Source organism: Solanum verrucosum, unplaced genomic scaffold (genome assembly GCF_900185275.1).
Source record: "Solanum verrucosum unplaced genomic scaffold, falcon-dt-bn FXZP01000079.1, whole genome shotgun sequence".
Lineage (NCBI taxonomy): Eukaryota > Viridiplantae > Streptophyta > Magnoliopsida > Solanales > Solanaceae > Solanum > Solanum verrucosum.
The window spans coordinates 233,330-250,885 of NW_026020368.1; the positions used below are offsets into that span (position 1 = coordinate 233,330).

The 17,556-nt window shown below is 33.4% G+C and overlaps 1 protein-coding gene and 1 non-coding gene across 3 annotated transcripts; both read right to left on the reverse strand.

The window, feature by feature from the left end:
• Window positions 1–6,943: 6,943 nt before the first annotated feature.
• On the reverse strand, window positions 6,944–17,285 carry LOC125838178 (protein arginine N-methyltransferase 1.6). Of its 2 annotated transcripts, none has more exons than XM_049517252.1 (14): window positions 16,960–17,285; window positions 16,061–16,295; window positions 14,474–14,599; window positions 13,152–13,316; window positions 12,960–13,078; window positions 12,786–12,889; window positions 12,139–12,410; window positions 10,027–10,257; window positions 9,795–9,868; window positions 8,397–8,490; window positions 8,161–8,310; window positions 7,983–8,057; window positions 7,799–7,895; window positions 6,944–7,642 (listed from the first exon to the last, which is right to left on the reverse strand). In XM_049517252.1, exons 1-14 carry the CDS (start codon window positions 17,268–17,270, stop codon window positions 7,488–7,490), a joined length of 2,208 nt encoding a protein of 735 aa, XP_049373209.1. In that variant the 5' UTR covers window positions 17,271–17,285; the 3' UTR covers window positions 6,944–7,487. The 2 variants fall into 2 exon arrangements, with proteins under 2 accessions (XP_049373209.1, XP_049373208.1); XM_049517251.1 differs by having other exon boundaries at window positions 9,795–9,871.
• LOC125838279 (U11 spliceosomal RNA) lies at window positions 9,335–9,455 on the reverse strand. The gene has a single exon (XR_007443556.1). It is a non-coding gene; the product is annotated as a U11 spliceosomal RNA (small nuclear RNA).
• Window positions 17,286–17,556: the final 271 nt, after the last annotated feature.

Consider the following 17,556-nt stretch of genomic DNA (forward strand, 5'->3'; position numbering starts at 1 on the left):
TCACTATCAAGGTTGAACTGGAATTTTAACTAGGGCAGGGAAGTATTTACGTTGGTCGGGGGGGGGGGGGGGGGGGAGGTCCATAGTTTAACATGAACCCATGCCTCCTCTCTAGATCATATATAGTAGATTAGTAGTGTTATACATTTTAAATATAGATATGTGAATTCACGTTTAAAGTATTATATAATACTATGATAATTAGGTGTACCTTTTTAAGTGAGGTTAGAAATTTAAATCTTATATTTGGGTAATACCTTTCTAAATGGTTATGATAGCACTTTTTACATTTTAATTAGATTTTTTTTCTTTGATCGTTCAAAATTTTCAGGTCTAGCTGTCACATAGGAAATTTCTAAATCACTGCAAAAAAAAATTTTATCTAATTAAACCAAATGTGTAATATTTAAAAGTTAAAGAATTAATTTTACACCTATAATTTTTAGTTTAACGGATTTTATCATCTATGAATAACATGATAAGAACCTAAACGTCAAATTGACAAATTTATATATATGTCTGATCAATCTTTTCATAATAGTTCTATCAATGGATTACATCTCGATCAAGCAGCGGAAAGTCTTAACTCTTAACCATTATTTCATATTTTCATTGGCACGAAATGATGGAGACATGAAAGGTGAGTTTTGTGACAAAATGATGGGATTAATCACATAGAAAATGAAGTGGAGCCTCAACTTTACTCCCCAAAACTCATTTTTACTTTCCCTTTAATTTGATTAGGAGTTGATAAACCACATAAGTTCACAGGCTTTCTGACTCCTCTAATGCACACTAGAAGAGTATTATATTGTGAAAAGAAAACAAGAATCAAGCATTTGACACCCCAAACAGAATGTCTCAACAATTATTGTCTAGACAACACAATGGATTCTTTTCTCAATATCTTAGGGGTCGTTTGGTAGAGTGTATTAGCAAAAATAATGCATACATTAAATATATGTATTAGTTATTTCTTGTTTGGTGCATTTTTTCATGCTATGTATTACTAATGCTTGCATTAGTAATACACTCTATTGTGTATTGAGGAGTGTATTACTAATACCATGGATTTCTAGGTATTTAGTAATGCAAAAGATTTAATACATGCATTAATATGGTTAAAGACCCACTTACCCCTCAAAAGTACTTTTACATCTTTTCCACCATAATTGTGAAGGATACTTTTGTAAATAAATATTTTTATACAATGCATACTATTTTTAATGCACCAAACCAAACAATGCATAAGAAATAATCTATGCATAACTAATACGTGCATTACTAATGTTTGCATTACTAATTCACTCTATTGGATATTATTTTTATACACTCTACCAAACGTACATCATTAATTAATGATCGATGGCAGGCTAAATAAAATCGAATTACTAGCCTGTTTGATCAAACTTTTAAAATCTGAATAACAATTTCAAAATTCTTCCTTTTTTTAGCATATGAATTTTTTTCTCATAGATACATTAACTCAGATACATAAACTCTTAACTACTTACACAATATTGTTGCATTTGATGGGTTCTGTTAATTAAAGCTTAGTGTAATTCTTCCATCTTAATTGGGTCGTACCTATACTTAGATCTGTTCTCGGCTTGAATGTTGGTGGATGAAGAGTCAGTCCCTGCAATGAGAAATTCATGAGTGAAAATAAACAAATAAAAGTTGTTTGATTTAGTATAATATTGTTAATGTGTAGTACATTTAACAAGAATCATCCGATTTTGAGAATGGCCAGCCATATTTTGAGAAACAACAAAATAAAAAGATATAAAATTAATTTTAGAAATCTCAAAGGTGATTTATTAGTTGCATATTGCAGAGTCATCTCTATGAAAAAGTTGGCATCCCCTTCCTGATGCTTGCAACACTTTATACATGTTGGACGAAATGTTGTGTTTCATGAAGAGGAACAAGTCATGTAATCCACATTTGATTCACAAAATTGAGGACTAGAGGGAGAAGATGAAGGAAGAAAGAAGGCTGGTGGACGTGGGGTGTGGGGAAAACGGCAGATGTGAGTAGAAAAAAATTTGACTCGTTAATGAACTATTAATTAAGGAGTTTAAATTTAAGATAATTATGCAATATCATATTTAAGGGATTTGTGTATCTGATTATGGTATAAATACTAAAAGTGGTATTATGTGTAATTGTTTTAAACTAAAGGTAAATATATATAGTATATATGATAGTGATGTATGTGTAGTTATATAGTTTTTCCTAATTTATTTATATCAATTTCATAAATAAACTTTTTGTCATTTCATTTAAATACCTAAACCCTACTAAAAAGAAGAGTAATTTTGAAAAATTATAATTAATACATTTTTTAATTATAAAATATCATTTTGAACCAAAAGAAAATGTTAATCGTTCATTTATATTGAACTAGAAAAAGTATAATTAAAGCTATTATTGAAGACTTAACAGTACGTTGCAGTAATTATTTTGAAATATTAGTTAATGAATTAAAAAGTCTCATATAATTAAAGAGCAAATGACCCTATATATATATATTCATAAAGAAAATTCAGATGAATCCCTTCAATCACTTGATTCCGCCCCTAGGATTCTTCTGGACTATTATAATAATAATGACATTTTCTAATGTTAGTTGGAAAAAGTAGTGTATATTCCATTTAAACATTCCCTAGATGTTATCTCCTTAATTTGTTTGTCCTTATAAGAAGACAATTAGCTCTCCAACTTTAATTTTGCTACGTAACATATTAATGTCACAACAAACTAATTAGTATTTTACTTGTACCTTTCTTCACTAGTATTGAAATGTCTCTTTCTTGCTTTTGCATTAATTTTTGTTTTGTATTGCTCTCTTAATTTTAATTTATTTATTTAATTTTAATTTGATTTAAAATTTAAGTAAAAAAAAAAAAGAATCTTGTAACTGTAAATTTAAGATATGTATACTATATTAAAATTATCATCTAATCTTATGATCTTAGAGTGACAGAGTCGGAAATTTAGCAAAAGTTGTGCAAAATATCTTCGCAGTTGTATTAAGAATGTGCAAAATTAAATATATACTTATAATAGCTAACATTTAATTTATATTCTCCACATAAATCCTTTCCCGCAAAAAATATGCGTCAAACCATCCTTCGCCTAAATATATTATGTAAAAAATTAGAACAAAAAAATTTTAAAAACCAAAAAAATATATACAACAAATCAACTAAAACGAAGAAAAGCACATGGTTGTCTCATCTAAACTTGAGTGTGAATGAGTAATCGTAACATCTACTTATTATTTTCTCTGTTCATTTTAATTTGTCATATATAAACTTGTCATATTCATTAAAAAATAATGAATAGTCAACTATTTTATCACATTAATCCTACTAATTGATGTTTTATATTAAATTTCTTAAAAAATAATTTGAGAATAACTAAATAATACAAAGAGTAAATTATTTAAAAAAATTGTCTTTTCTTGATCCGTAAAAAATGACAAATAAAAATTTATTTTAAGACTAGTGAACATATTGTAAAATATGAGCAAATAGTTATGGAAAAAAAGTTTCAATAATACTCTTTAACTTTGAAAAATTCATTTATTTTAAAATATGAAAAAAAATCTCACTTTATTGGGTCTTGAATTACGTTTTGACTTTAACTACAAACCATGAAGTACGTTTGAACCCTCGCAATCACTGATGAGCTAAGCTTCTGGACTATATAACGGTGTTCAATTTATGACATATATCTATGAAAAAATAATTTTAATTTTTATGTGTCAATTGACGCCCCTTCGTTGAAAAATAAAATTATGCAGTTAAGTAAAAAGAAAAAAAATTTATGTATGTATACTACAATTTGACTTAATCAAAATTTAACTCCTCTACGGACCATAACGCCAACATTTTCAGTATGGTGCATCATTATATATGTGAAATAACAGTTAGAATTTCAAAAAAATATTAGAACTCATAATTTTAAGAATACAATTATTCAATACCTATCAAATTTAAATTATGAATCTGGCTCTTGACATAACAACTATTAGAACTCGTGCCCAAAGAGCTTTGACACAGAAACTAGACATGATTAAAAAATAATAGTATCAACAAAAAAAGGCAGAAAATGTAATCAATGAATTCAACTGAACCCAACATATGTCATGTGCAAGATAATATATAAACGAAAGAGTCGATAAAATTTTAAAAGAAAAACTAAATTACAAAATCGTAACATTAATAGTACGATGGGTTGAGGGACAAGCACTTGAATCTACAAATTTAAATTCAAAATTTGCCTCTCTAGTCCGAAGAGTTTCAACGTCCATGGAAAATCTACTTCAAAGAGCAATTATGGAAAGGGCACGCAAGCTTTCTTCGTCCGCCTCATGGAACTGTACGTGTCTTGCACGTGTAAACCTCTCATAGACAAGCCGAACAGCTCTTCCCCACCGCGTAGTACTCCGAGGAGCTGCAGGGGGTTGAGAGTTGAAGGTAATTTGGCTCATCTGGAACAAAAAAAGGCTCATAGAATGAACCAAGTTATAGTGAATTTGGTGAAGAGGTTTAAAGGAACAAGCAGCTAGCCTTACTATAAAAGGCCATAATAAGCTTATAATTAAAGGAGTATTTAAACTCACAGAAGCTGCTATCAAATTCAGCTTCAAAACAATAAGTATATGCACGCCCATGGATTTGGTTTGTGTGTTTTTTTTATTATTGTGTTGCTAATGGGTGATATAAGCTAAGTGAGAAAAATTGAAGAAAGATTTGGAGATTAAATAATTATTAGTTTAGTAGTATTAATAAGAGAGAGAGAGAATATAGTCCAAATAAAATGTGTTTGAAATGCGTATATGTAAGTCAACATCGAATGGGTACATTTTGTGAATGAGATATCAACATCACAACAACTTTGTAGGGTGTAATACAAAAACCTACCTTTAACTTGATTTCAATTGATATATGTGTTGTTGAATTTTGATTATGTTCGAACAAAATACTTAAATTTGTACAAAGTTGAACAAGTAAACACACACGTTCTACTCGACAATCAGGGGCGACTCTAATAAACCGGTGCCTAAAGCCAAATCCGTATGGAGGCCTTAAATTCGAATATATATTTATTATGAAATTTATTATAGCCAATTATTTAATCTTTCTTGAGACATAGTATTCATAATTTGTCAAACTTTTGTTACTTCTTTTATGAAAAAATTTTATTTTCTACAAATATAACTATATTTTTTTTAAAAAAATAATACTTATTACCTATTTTATTTTTTTAAATGAGGCCCCTCAAATTTTGGGGCCTAAGGCAATTACTTTTTTTACAAAGCTGTAGAGCCGCCCCTGTCGGCAATTCATGTGAGACATACGTCAGGTAGGACCTATGTGTCTACTTGTTCAACGTAACTCTATACAAGTTTAAGTATCTATTTGTATATATCCAAAATTGGAAGGTATGAATGACAGTTAAGACCAAGTTAAAGAACATGTTTATTGTTATGCCACATTTTATCCTTCCTAGTTCCTCCTCGGAAAAACAGAGCTTTGTTAGCTCAACTGATAAAAAATAGGAAAAGTAGGGAAAACACCCTTAAACTTGGCGCGAATTATTAGCTTCATTCTCAGATTATTGACAGCCTTAAAAACACTCCATTACTTGACTAACATAACTACACCCCCGATTTTGCAACATGAGTAAAATACACCCTTAAATTTTTGTCAAGTTTAAGGGTATTTTCAACACCTCTCTCAACTTTTTATTAAGAGTTCCATGCTCCTACAAAGAGTTTGAGACAAATTGTTATGTCATGTGACAGATTGATGGTGTATCTGAATTTAGTTAGTCAAGTAGAAGGGTGTTATTAAGGTTGTTCAATAATTCAAAGATGAAATTAATAATTTACATCACATTCAGAGATTTTTTCAATACTTCCCTCTAAAATACTAGCTCATACACATCAAATATTGAAAACCCCCTTTTTAATGTTATAATCAATCTTATAAATAAAGAGAATTTTTTGAATATAAAATTAGTGATTAATTGAAATGTCATTAATGTTTCATTAAGGTTTAAAGGTAAGTTCGATTAGGTCAGTCAAAAACTCACACATACTATAGATAAAAGTACGTAGCAAAAATCAGGATGCTTAGATGAATATACGAGCATACTAGGAGAGACAAAATTAGAAATGAGAAAGTACATGATAAGATGAGAGTGACCTCCGTAGTGGACAATATGTGAAAAATAAAACTAAAATGATTCGGACATGAAGAGGAGGATAGATGCCGCAGTATCTAAATGTTGACGTATAAATTTGTTCATATATTAACCCTTTATATAGCATACTATAAGTCGATGTTTTAGAAACACATACTTTCCATAAGGGAAAAGGGAACTTAAACATTGATGAATTGATGTTACGCTCCAAAAGGTTATAAAAAGAGAAAAAAACTGAAGTGACGTGCATGGGATTATTGAACGACAAAAAAGTCACAATAACTCTTATTGGACAGTACTACTATAAGAATAGATGGTAATTTGAGTCCACAAATATGTCCCTCATTTAACTGTTTTGAGTCTTTTGAAGGTGAAATGAAATTATATCTCAACCCAAAAATTGGTTGAGCAATAATTTCATATCATGTGATCAAGACCAATCTTGGGGCCTAGTATTATTTTTTGTTCCTTCGTACTAATAGAAATTTAGTGGGAAATTAATGACAGCTTTACAGTGTAACAATGATTTATTCACCATCTCCTTTTTTCTTTCAAGTTTCCCACCAACTAATTCAAATTCACACCAAAAAAATCTTACTTTAGGGGTAAAGCGCTCCCTCTCTCTAGTGATGGAGACATGAAAGTTGTGTTTTATGACAAAATTGACACAATGATGTATGGTATCTCATTAAAAATGGATATGATAAGGCACACTGGGAGAGTATTCCAGTGATATCTAAATACTCTTAAACATATATTTGAGTTTAACACATTAAGCATGAAATTTTGAAGGATCCTTTCTTTTCCAAGAGTAATAAATTATCAGTATGAAGTAGCTGCTATTTCACGTTTACCTTCTGGTGGCAGCTCAGCAAGCAGCAATTCTTTCAACAAACTAAAAGTAGTGAGATGAAAATGACTTGTAAAATGGCAACATGTAGAAAACGCTTAGAATGTTGGATCAAACCAATCGAAACTACAAACCTAGATGCAAAACTTCTGTGCACAAGGTCACATTTGGGTAATATAATCTTACAGTAACTCGCTATCAAGGAGTTGCAGACTGCAGTATTACGGAGCAAGTAGTGCTGATAACCCTAACATCCTTGAAGCTGTGGCCTTGGAATTTGTGTTAGACCTTCATTGCTGATGTATCTATGCCACTTAGAGTGAGGAGTACGATGACTTGCAGCTTTGGACTTGTATGACATTGAGAAGATTATACTCCCAGCAAGTCCAATTGGGAAAGGCAACTGATGCACTCTTGGTTATAAGAAAGCATAATCTACAATGAGGTCACCAGTTGATGGATCGAAAGACGTTTCAATATCTGCTGAGTGACAATCAGTGGTGGCAGATCTATGGCTCCCCACAGCCACGGGCTCCTTCAGAAGTTTAACCCCTTGCTTCCAGTATCTTTGTTCTGAATCAGATAGAAGATCACTAAGTTAATGAAACTTCATTCAAGGATAAAGGGATAGAGCAAAATTTTGTGAAGAAAACAAGAAGCAAGCATTTGACACCCCAAACAAAATGTCTTAGTAATTATTGTCTAGATTGCGACTTCTCAAAGACACACCTGGTCCTGTAGACAAGACAATGGATTCTTCTGTATCCATCACCCAGTCAATCCAAAGAACAAATCCATGACATTTTCCATGTGTAATAAATTCTACCTGCAAAACCTTGGTTTTGTGAGCTAATGTTGCAAACTGCCTTTATTGTTAACAGAATCTTGCCAGTTTCCATGTAAGACCTGATACCTTAGCTTTTCCAGAACATGGGCTTATTGTTTTCAGGAAATTGAATTCCATGATAGTAACTATGTCGCTCATTTTCTGCAATTTTAAATCTCAATTGTATCAACAACAGATTTAAACTTTGTTGCATTAGATAGTCTAATTTGTAGCATTCTTCTTCCTCAAAGATGATGTAAACTACCTTGCTCTCCCCACATTGCCAGACTGAAAAAGGTAGAGTAGGATTTTCTTGTCCAGGAGGTAAACCTCCACATGCCCCTAACGTGGAATTGACAACTGAATGATCAAAGCCTTCAACATGTTGCAGGCACTGATGACTTTGCCAAAGGTCCTGCACAAACAGTTTAACATGTCCATCACATGAATTTAACTCTTCTCATGGTCAAAGCATCAAAGAGAATGCATCCATGAACTTACAGGAAGAGACATCGCACAAGCCTTTAACAATCCTTTGCAAGGCATAATCACTGCACCTTCAGATAGGATTGAATCCAATAAACTTCGGTCCTTCCTACAAATGATATCATAATCAGAATAGATACTTTATAAGTAAATTCCCATGAAAAGAATTTCACATTTCTCATAGGTATTATAATAACCTCCACCTCCACGAAAAGAATAAAGAGTCATACAGCAGCAGCAGAATTGAAGAACAGGAACATAATTATTTTTTTGATGACCGTTATGTCCAGGCTAGCTTACGCGCACCTCGACTAATTCCACGGGATATCTCCCACCTCCCACCAGCAGCAGGTACCAGGTAACTCTGTCCACCAAGGCTAGGACAGATGGGAAGAATCACCTAGTGTTTTTTTTGTCTCCACTGAGTTTTGAACCTGAGACCTCAGGGTTCTCAACCATTGCATGTAGTGGCAGTTTCTAATCTCAGTATGTCCAAAGGTGGAGATTGTTTTACGTCAAATGGTAACTGCTCTATAAATGCAGCTTGCAATGATATGAAATTTTTATTACGTTGATACAGTTAACCCCATCCCCTCCTCAAAACCCCGTAGCCAAGAGGGCCACAGTGGCATTTCTCACTTTACTCCCTTGGTGATTCAAATCCCAACCTTATGGTTGGAAGTAAAGGTTCTTTAACACTAACCGATCACTCCCTTGTCAGCTTAGAACAAGAAATACAGGTTTATATCCACTACAGCTTCTAAGAAATAAAATGATGCTCTTCTATTAGTAACTAACACATTGTTAGGCAGTGGCGCAGTGCTTTAGTGCAGATTGTAATTCCAAAGCGGCTCGCAGGACATGCTGTGCCTATGTGTTCTGATTAGATTCAGGTGGTATTTGGAACTCAGTGAGGCACTAGCTAAGAGTTTCATTACATTTTATTTTATTTTTTGAGGGTCGGCCAAGGAGCCAACCCTATAAAGTTACACAAATTATGTGCCATATGTCTTAATAGCCATACAGCACTCGCCACGCAGGCAGAGTGGCATATTTAGCCAACCGACCCTTTTTTACTCATTACATATTACAATCAATACTAGTAAAAAAATTCCATAGTATTGATGACATCAATCCTCTTAGCTGTGTTATGAAAGGCATAACTGCTGATCAGCAGTGATGAGATTATCAAAACAGTATAGCTGGGAAATCACTAACAAAAGCAAATGCAAGAAAAATATAACAAGCATTGATCTAAAGAGACCACATTCCAAGATTGTTTTCCAACAAATAATTTAAAGCATTCAATGTCCAGTACTGAATAATCTATCCATAAAAGCACAGCACAGAATCATTTCAGACAGCATCAACTCAGTATACTAAAATCAAAGGAACAAGTTACATCATATTTACCAGAACCGTAGATTTTGCCATGGAAGCACACTGTTGTTACCATAATAAAAAGGTTCCCCAACTAACAAGTCAATCTGCTGAGAAACAACAAATCATCAGCATTTGCAAGGAAGTGGTATAGTGTTAGGCAGCCAAAGTTCCATATTTGAGATGCCATGGAAAAATAGGGTAGAAGAGACAACAAGAAGCAATCATGGTCGAGGTTCAAGAGAAAAATTGTTACATTTGCTACCTTCTCCTGACTACTTTGAGAGGTCAACAGTTCACTCATCTTCTGAACTTCTACATGATCCTTTGAATAACCATTTGCAGCTGCAACAGCTTGCAAATATTGCGCACCTTTCTCTTGCAATCCTGGAAACAATGATAGCACATGAGACCCTTTGGCGAGATGGGAAAGAGCAACCGCAAGAAATATGCTATCATCCACAACAACACACAAGGAGGGAGTTTTCTGCTTCATCTGTAAGGAGCAGAGGAGCACAATTAACTCCAACTGACAATTTGAAGTCAAAATTTTTAGTAAAAATAGCAAAACAGGCAGTCAGTTCCATGTAAACAATAATAACATGCATGATTGTAATTATTAGCACATATGATCTGGCTTACTTTGTTCTTCAGTAAGAATAGTTAATATAGGGAACAACATGAAAACTGATAGGACGAAAAAAATATCGGCAGTAAACAAAAGAAGATGTAGAACAATAAACTTGAGAACTATGTTGATGAGAACTTCCTTTTAACAATGAATTTGGCACAATACTTGAGGAGTTACACTTTCTCCCCCCAAAATAACAATACTTAAGGAGTTACACGCTGCCATCACTAGTAGAAGTAATCACCTGTTGCTTAAGAAGCTACAGTTTACTTGTTTGTCTGGGTGAAGTGACGCTTCTTTGAATAAATGTGCTTCGAAAGCTACGTTGCTCGGATCCTCCGAAAATGCCATTCTTGGAGGATCTGACACGGCTACATGGCATTTTTGGAGTACCCGAACAACTTAATCAGAAAGTGAAGAGTAATGCAATTAAAGAGAAAAGTGCTCTCTTTGAACCCAACTTTAAAAGATTTAACCACCAAAGAAGGAACACAAGGGAAAATCAGCTTTTTGCAATCTTCTTCTTCTTTGGTCAGCCAGTACTCTCTTTCATTAATTCTATTTCTGTTCTCTCTTGATTTGCTAATTTCTTCTACTTTTCTTCACAATGACTTTTTTTTTCTTCTGATGTACAAAATCTCCTCTTAGCTATTCCTGCTTTTGAACTTCTTCTCTTCTATCTCTCTTTCACCCTCTCCTGTTGTCAACAATTTCCTTTTTTTCTTCTTGTCCTTTTGATGAAGGTATATTGTTAAAAGCCATCAAGTGGATGCATAGTTACAAAATGCAGAAGACAGTTTGTTAAGCCCTTTAGGATGTGTGAATCTAAAATCAGGGAGCTGACGAAGTCCAAAAATTTACAGGGGTTAACTTAGTCCAGCAAAAAAGATTTAAGTAAACATTTAGCTTTGAGAGGGTGATTGGTGTTGAAATTCCATACAAAAATCCTCGATCCTCTCAATCCACACAAAAGATCCTCTGTCGAATTCCTTTCATTGTTTCATTCTCTATTGTCCCAATCTTGATAAATAGGCTTATGGCATTGTAACAAAAATGACTTGCAATTGAAGATTATTAATACTGCTACTAAAGTAACTGATGGGAGACAATGGGCCAATGGGGTGATAGAGCGGTGGAGTTGGCAGGAGAGAATAGAAAAGAGGTTGATCTTCTGCTTGATTTTGTTAAACCTAATAACAGATACTTAAATGACTGTCTGTCAAATTGAAACTTAAAGGTGCTGAGTGAGATAATAAAGAGATTAAAATCAGGATCGACAACATTGTGAACAATAAGTGCAAAAACTAATGATGAAATATGCACAACAAATACGTCATAGAACACTTAACAAATTCTGTCACTTGATAAAAAAATATATAGTAAGGAACAAACACATTGAGAATGGAAGCAATAAAACATCAAATGATGCATCAAATATAATCAACTCAAAGGGGTAAAGTAAACCTGAGAAGCACCAAATACCATAAGCATGGAAAATCTGAAAGCATATGGCTTTGATTCATCAAAAGCAAACAATGATATGATAACCAACATCAATTGCAAACATCCAAACATGTTTTCGTTGTTATTTTCTGAGTTAAGGTTCACACTGCTCAATTCTAACGAACTATACTTAATGAGTGCACATGTGCAAACATTCTTTTGAAAAAAAAAACTGAACAATTGATGTGGATGTACAAACATTCTTTTGGTTGGTGGTTCCATGGAATAGATGTGAAAACTTACTGCATTTTTTATAGCTTTCAGCATTGAGCATCTCCAATTGACATCACTATATAATGCAATTTTTTCTGGCAGCAAAGTGATTTGGTACTTCTGAGCACTGAGCTCACTTTGTCCAAGTTCCAAGTTCTGGGACAAAGTCTTCATTTCATATGAGATGCTAGTATCAGTGTGAACAGCCAGCAAACTAACTTCTTCATCCTTCAATAAAGACAAACCTTTCTTTGGTATGAACCAAACACATTGTTTCCAGTGGTCACACCAATTCTGACTCCCTATAGTGCATACAGATAAAAGCACAAATAAGGAGTTATGTTTGACTCTGATACTAGAAAGCCTGTTACTCATTTTTCCATTTATAGGAATGTAAAGGATACCAATAACAAATATAATAATGTGAAAGAGTACTCCTTGCGGTAAATCCACAAGTGAAAAAGTATCCAGTTCTATCCAAAAATAAAATAAAATGAAACGGTATGTATTTTTTATGTCAAAATCAACACTAAGTACTAATTTTTATGATTACATACAGGAAATATCAAAAGAAATTAAACAAGATTATATGTAGTTCTATCCAAATTGCCTCTAGAAACTACAAAATCTTGCCCTCATGTTAAAAGAAAAGAAAAACACAGAGATACTCCACTCACAGCTGATAGATGAATTAAATCCTTCCATACTAGATGGGCAACTTATCCATTTTGGTGCAGTGGAGTAGAAGATAGTGCTTTTCTCATCAAGCTGGAGCAACCACCTAAAAAGTAACCAAGTTATATATTGTTTAATGTGAGAAAACAAAATCACTTCAGAACCAAAATAAATACCATGAGATTATAGCATGAACAGTGCCAGTATTAGTAGCTTGTACACTCAGTTCCATTACACGATGACCATCCGGCCTTCTCCAAAAGTCAAAATCAAATACTTTGAAGGGTTCTGATAGCTGTATAAATTGAAGTGAGTGGTATTCCAGAAGTTGTCAATATAGAAACATCTTTTGTTCTGAAGTACTTTACCAGCTTGATGTCTTCTTCCAATGCATCACAATGCATGGAAAATTGTTGCCGTTTGACACATAAAGCTGAATCCATTCCTTCTGGAACAAGACGAATTTCATCTAGTACTTCTTTCTCAGTGTTATACAAATCATGCAGCTTCCACAAATCTGTGCTTTCTACCAGCTGGAAGGCAAGTTGGGAAACAAATAACTAATTTATAACCACAGGAACCCAGTGGGCTGGAACATACCCTAACGATTTTAGTACATCGCAACCAAGTAATATGATGGCAGGCAAGTTATTACTCACTAGCTAAGTTCAATAAATATAAAAGGAATATCTGATTAGTTTGTAGATCTGAGATGAGTTCTATTAACTGTATATAAGATGAGTTTATCTGAATTTACTAAGAAGCACTTGCAATGGCACCTGAATTTCAGCTGATGCAAAAATAGTAAACCCAGCCCGACAATCAGGACACACAAGTTATCTAAATGACTTTACCGATCAACCAAGAAAGGAAAACCGAGCTATCTAAATGATAGCACGCTAACAAGGTCAGTGAACTTTTCAAGACCCACCCAAAACTGAACCAATGGGTTTTCGGAGAGGACAAGTAACCAGTCAGTTTATGGAAAATTGCAGGTTTAGCTGAAAAGTAACTGCCTGCAACCAAAGGACCCTGACCCTACACCATCAGGTAGAAGTAGAACAGATATAAACCAATTGGTACGGGAAATTTTCCTAATAGTGAAAAATAAAGCAGAATTTCTTTAATAGTGATCGTATTGCATAAGACGAGCTTTTCTTTTTCTTTCTATTCATCTATATGTATCCATAAAAGCCCATTCTTCTAATTTTGACGTAACAAGAATTAGACTAAAAGTTTTGATTATAACACAAAATGTTCTACATCTGTCATTAGAAATTAGTACCTGGTACAGGTAGGATTGTTGGCAAATTATATGATGTTCCATTTTCTTTTTACAGCATATCACAATGGTACTACCTTTTTTTAATCAGGACAATGGTACAATGTTATTATAGATGACGATATTTTTTTAATTCATTTAATCTTTGGTTACTTTGAGGTTTCCTCTTGCCTTAGGCAGGTGATTTATGAAATTGGTCCCTATTGTCAACATATAGACTACTCATAGTAAGTCATTGTGCTTCTCTGACTCCCTAGTTGACCATGAGTCCTATTAGTCGGGTCAATGTCATTACCACGTGATGCAGAGTAGTCTGAAGATTAAATTAAATCAAAGCAAACTACAAGAAACAAATTAAACTTACAATCTGCAAAAGAATACTTAAATATGATAGCCATGGTCAAACACCTGACCATAAACCGTTGCACGGTAAGGCACTGTTTTCGGATTGTCTACCAGTAGCTGGTCATGAGCATGCTGCAGAGTTGGAATTAACCCTTCTCCCAAAAGCTCAGAGTCGAGTATTTCGCTTACCTGAATTGAGTGGTAAATGATTAACAAGCATTCATGCAACAATACCATGTCATTGGTTAACAATCAACCATTCAATCTTTTTAACATTATAAAACATGGCAGATGTGCAGCGTGAATCTCCACTTGAGATAAGGTGTTCAGAAAAGGAACCAAACCACCAACCCAAATTAAAACAACTCATTACAAACTGAAACCCAAACAAAAATAAAGTATGGTAGTATTTGGATTGAAAAATCGCAAAAACGCAAAACGGCTTTACCCCCAAAAAAAATAATCTACATGATATGTAAAATAAAGTACTTTATTGTCTCACCCAATTTAATGATGAAGAGTCTATAGATAGACTTGAATTTATTTATTTGAGAAATTAAGAAGTAAGCCCTTAAGTCTGAGTAAATGTTACTCTTGGAAGTTTGAAATTTATGTAGAAGTTGATCCTGTGTTATTATTTCATGCAATAAAATATTATCAAGTAAGAAGTAGTGAAGAGAAAGTATCCATTTAAAGAAATAGACACCATTTACACTACGATAAAATTTATTTTCCTAACAACGGTTGTAGCTTAATATATGAGAATAGAGGTTCATTTTTAAGAGTGATGATATGAATTTTGTTTATATCATAACTACACCCTCACCCTTTAGAAATAGGAGCGCAAAAAAAAGAATATTCAAAAGTTGTGCATGAGGAATCTCATCCAAAGTTAGAGACCAAGACACAAGTAAAAGTAATTTTCCTCTACAAACTTTTTAGCACTATTATACTATTCCATTACCACTTATATTGTACTCCCTCCATTCTGCTTCATATCATACTTTTTCTACTTGGAGACATTGCACGATGTTGACACCATAACACATATAAAGCTACTCTATACAACTTTCAAAAATTCAATTCATTTAATTATTGAAACTTTTTATACCTTTGATGTGATTTTTGCTCTTCCAAACTAGCCTTTTGACCCACTACTTCAATACCTTTTTTACCACCATTTATATAATATACATGTCAAATTAATGTCTTATACTTCGCGTCCAGTCAGCCAATGTCATTTAAAATGAAATGAAGGGAGTACATAACATTTTAAACTTTGCGCCAATGGAGTCAAACAAAATGGCCATATAGACTGGTAATTTTCATATACAGCAACCGGCCCGGTATCCACAAAACTTGAAGTAGAATGTCATCATGTTAAATAATGTTTACATAAACGAGGCAAAACGAAGATTGAAATTGTTAGCATATTTAAACAGTAAATAAGGTGAATGCATCTTTCATTTTATCCAGTAAATTCTGTAAGTAAAACTTCACAGATTAGCCCACAATGTACTCTTTTTTACCCGACTAGATGTCGTGGAAAAACTTCCTGACTACTTTATCAATCATAGGCACATGTTCAGCATAAGTATGTCAATAGTCTGGATTTAGTAATAGTTAGGAAAAAAAAACTAGTGTACTCACAAGCACATCTGCCCGTGAAGGCATGTCCACACCAACTTCTAGTTCATCTGACCTCTTGTTAATGATGCGGATTTTTCTTTGCATACCATTGGCATGCAAAACCTTCCGCATCAATTTTACCATAGGAAGATATGACTCACATGCGGTAACCATCCCCTTTGAACCCGAGCTCTCCACCGAATCTCCATTATCCATTGCTCGGGCTGCCATCATAGATAGTAAACCAGTTCCCGCTCTGCAATTTGTATCAAAAGCAAGAATGTAAAGTATAAGTATGTTGACTCCCAATTAACAAACCATACATCCACCAAAGACAAATCTTAAGACCTACCTAATTGTAGCAAAAATTTGTCAACAGTAAAGTCATAGTTTATACAGACCAAGCTTTTGTCGCCTTTTTTCCTTCTTACATTTGGTTGCTCTTACTTAACATATTACTATTAACATATATTTTCTTTCATCTTATTATCATCTTGAACCAATCTTTCGGTGTTTCCCCTTTAAATTTTGTTGCTTACTTCTCATTCCGGAAAAAGCTGAAACGATAAAGAGCTTAAAATAGACCCTCGGTTTAGTTCTTCATTTTCTGCTGATTCCATTCTTATACATAAAGGGCCTGACTTTTGAGCTAAGTTAAATTAAAACTATATCCGGTGTCGAGGAAATATTCTTCATGAAAAATGTTTTATCTCGAGAATCATTTACTGGATAAGTTATACAAAATGGAACATAAAGGTATATCATAGATACTTCAAGTGATTCTTCAATAGTTATATGTACTACAAATATAATATCCGATAGGAGCAATTACAGTTGGGATAGAGATAACATTTTCAACATTTCAAAGTAATTTAACTTCCGAAAATGATTTCGTTAATGAAAATATAACTAGTGAATACCCAATATCGAGAACATGGCAAGGCTTGGTTATGGTCTTGTCAATGGCTTCCCTATAAGCTTTATTTCTTCGAGTATCATTAAGCATGTCAAGGTAAGAAGTATTGGCAAGAAGCTGTTTTGTAGCATCTCCTGAAGCTTCATCTTCTTCAATGACGACCCATTCGGAGTTTCCGGTAAGTGGGTCGACTTTGAGCTGGAACATTCGTGACCCGGAACTCATGCTTCGGACAGTGAAGGCCTTTGAGCGAGTAGTGTTGAAGGAACGGACAAGGAATTGGGGGTTTAGGGTTTTAGGGAAAAGGCACTGCATAGATGTGAAGACAATGAAGAATGTTTCGGACGGTGGTGGATACGAAAAAGGGTCCTCCAACTAGTTTGTGGATTTGAACAAAAAATGCGTAGTTTGGTCTAAAAATATTTCTATTGCTACTTGAAGTCAAAATGTCTTTTTTCCAAATAAATATATTGTTTCATTTTTTTAAAATATATTCTTGTTTAAATAATAATTTTTATTACTAGTAAATGTTTATCCTACTTCACTTCGAAAAAGATTAAGAAATACAAATATTTTCTGTTTTATAAGACTTTTTTATCGT